Source organism: Penaeus monodon, chromosome 37 (genome assembly GCF_015228065.2).
Source record: "Penaeus monodon isolate SGIC_2016 chromosome 37, NSTDA_Pmon_1, whole genome shotgun sequence".
Lineage (NCBI taxonomy): Eukaryota > Metazoa > Arthropoda > Malacostraca > Decapoda > Penaeidae > Penaeus > Penaeus monodon.
This window is the reverse complement of record NC_051422.1, coordinates 33,376,810-33,379,712: the sequence shown is the minus strand read 5'-3', so window position 1 is coordinate 33,379,712 and position 2,903 is coordinate 33,376,810. Positions and strand designations below refer to the sequence as shown.

The 2,903-nt window shown below is 35.1% G+C and overlaps 1 protein-coding gene across 1 annotated transcript in view; it reads right to left on the bottom strand.

Moving 5' to 3' along the window:
• Positions 1 to 1,934: 1,934 nt before the first annotated feature.
• The window catches only part of LOC119596274, a 136,448-nt gene continuing 135,479 nt past the window's right edge, over positions 1,935 to 2,903 (bottom strand). The window contains exon 6 of the mRNA XM_037945437.1: positions 1,935 to 2,033. Coding sequence (XP_037801365.1) covers positions 1,935 to 2,033 — 99 coding nt within the window. The remainder of the gene's footprint in view (positions 2,034 to 2,903) is intronic.

Sequence of the window (2,903 nt, the reverse complement as noted above, 5' to 3'; positions counted from 1 at the left end):
AGTATAATCATTTTTATTATTGTCATTATTATTATTATCATTATTATCATTATTATTATTTATTATTTATTATTATTATTATTTATTATTATTATTATTATTATTATTTTATTACTATTATCATTATTATTATTATTATTATCATTATTATTATCATCATCATTATTATTTGCATTTGTCATTACCAATAGTGATATCATTAATATGAATATTGTTATTCCTTTTACTATTACCATTATCATCATTACTCTTGGCAGTATCTTCATTACTTTTATCATTTCCATTATCAATGCGAATAAATAAAATTTTCATATTACTGGTATCATTGTTGTCATTTGTTTTGCAATCATTAGACAATGATATCTTATAAATAGTTTTACAAATAAATTATTTATCATTCATGGTTTTAGTGTTGCCCTTTTTATCCTTACTATTTTATTAATATCATTGCCTTTTTCCAAATCATTTATTAGTTTCCCTCCCTCTCTTCTCTATGTGAGTGGTCAGTTTGTCTCTATGTATTTTTGACCTTATTATTTGTATCTAAATCGTTAATGAGTAATTTTCTGGGTTACCCTTTTGTTATTATCATTTACGATATTTTCTTTGTGAATGTATATTAATGCTGTTCTTTGTTCTCTAAATAAACAGAGGCGTGGTGATTATCAATGTTGCTTCCCCCTTTAGTTGAATTAATGTTATCTAGTTCATTAATTTCCCGTTTTTATGCTGTCCCCTCGTAACCGTTTTCCTCTCGCTCTCTCGCGTCCCCTCCGTCTCTCTCATTTCGTATGCCCTTCTCTCTTTGTTTCTCGTTCTCTCTCTTTAACACACACACACACACACACACACACACACACACACACACACACACACACACACACACACACACACACACACACACACACACACACACACACACACACACACACACACACACACACACACACACACACACACACACACACACACACACACACACACACAGCACAAACACACAACAGAAGCAAACGAGCAAGCGCACACAACACGCGCTAACACAAACACCTTTAAAGTCAAAATTAAGATCTCTTTGCGCAGAACGAGACTGGTGAAAATACTTTACTCATTGAAATTAAACCATCTGCGTTATGGATCCACGTGCCAGCGTCGTGGGGAACCGTCATCTCCCTCCCTTCGTTACCACGTGTCTCTCTGACCAAGCTGGAGATCGGAGGGACTTGCCTGTAATAACATTTGAGGGATTTGGCCGTTTAAGGGATGAAGATCCTCATGTATGTCTCTTGTGTTTGTTATTCTTTCATTCTTATTTGTACTTTTATCTGCGCTTGTTACACTGAATTCTGTATAACTGAGTTTTTTTTTCTTCATCAGTATCTTCATCTTGGTATTATTATTATTATTATTATTATTATTATTATCATCATTATCATTATTATTGTTGCTATTATTACTATTATCGTTATTATTATTATTATCGTTATTATTATCGTTATTATTATTATTATTATTATTATTATTATTTTATTATAATTATTATGATTACTATTTATTATCAGCAGCATTATTACTATCGTTATTATTGTTATTCTTATTATTATTATCACTATTGTCATCATCACTTTTATCCTTATTATTATTATTATTATTATTATTTATTCTGTTAGTTAATGAGATCGAAGTAAATGCAAATGAGGCCTTCGTTGGCCTTCCTTTCCCTTCGCTCTCGCCTTGCTTCGGGATTCGTGGCGAGAAAGGACCAAGCCCCTAGGACGGGCAACAACCCTCAAGCACACCAACATCTGCCCTCATTTTTTCCCAGAAGTTTCCTAAATGTCGAGCTGGAGTTCAGGGAGATCGTATAAAACGCGGTTGATGATTTCCGCAATTCCTTGTCTTCTCTCTTGGCGTTATTACGTCTAACTGAGAACGACTTAGCAGGAGGAGAATGAATTAGATATGCCGGTGTATGACACATATCCGTAGGCCATTTTGGCACATAATTGAACTGCCGAGAGGAGGATCATTCGAGCCTAAATAAGCATCGATTAAGTGGTTAAATACACATATAAACATCCAGAGGAATTATACTAAGCTGCTCTCTGTGTTTTCATTTCAGACATTCATTACTGAAAAAAATCCATAAACTTTTAAGGGGAATGAATTGCATATGTATTTCCTAATTCATCATACAGCATAGTAAGTACACATGAAATCCAGGTATGGTTTTTAAAAGCTCCACAAACAAACATTGTGTGGGCGACATTCCTTTATTCTTCCGAGCATGAGACGCAAACGAGGCCAAATCATCACGAAATCATCCCGGAAACAGCGATGTTGGTTTCAGTGTCATGCTGCTGTCGGCGAAGGACGGATGCTGCTGCCGAGGCGAGAGATGATCAGCCTCGCAGCTCGAATTACTGTTTCGTTTTTGCGTGCGCGTGAGGCTGACTTTCGACTGTAGAGCATTGCTTTGATCGCTGCCAGGTAATTAGGTGTGTTCATGCGTGCTTATGGGTAGCTCATTTACGTTTTGTTATTATTATCAACATAATCATTTATTTTTATTGTTATCATTATCATCGTCTTCATCATCACCATCCTCATCATCCTCATCCTCATCATATTATCACCATCATCATCATCATCCTCATCATCATCATCACCATCATCATCATCATCCTCATCCTCATCCTCATCATCATCATCATCATCACCATCATCATCATCATCATCATCATCATCATCATCATCATCATCATCACCATCACCATCACCATCATCATCATCATCATCATCATCCATCTCATCATCATCATCACCATCATCATCAATCATTCATCCACCATCATCATCATCATCATCATCATCATCATCATCACCATCATCATCATCATCATCAT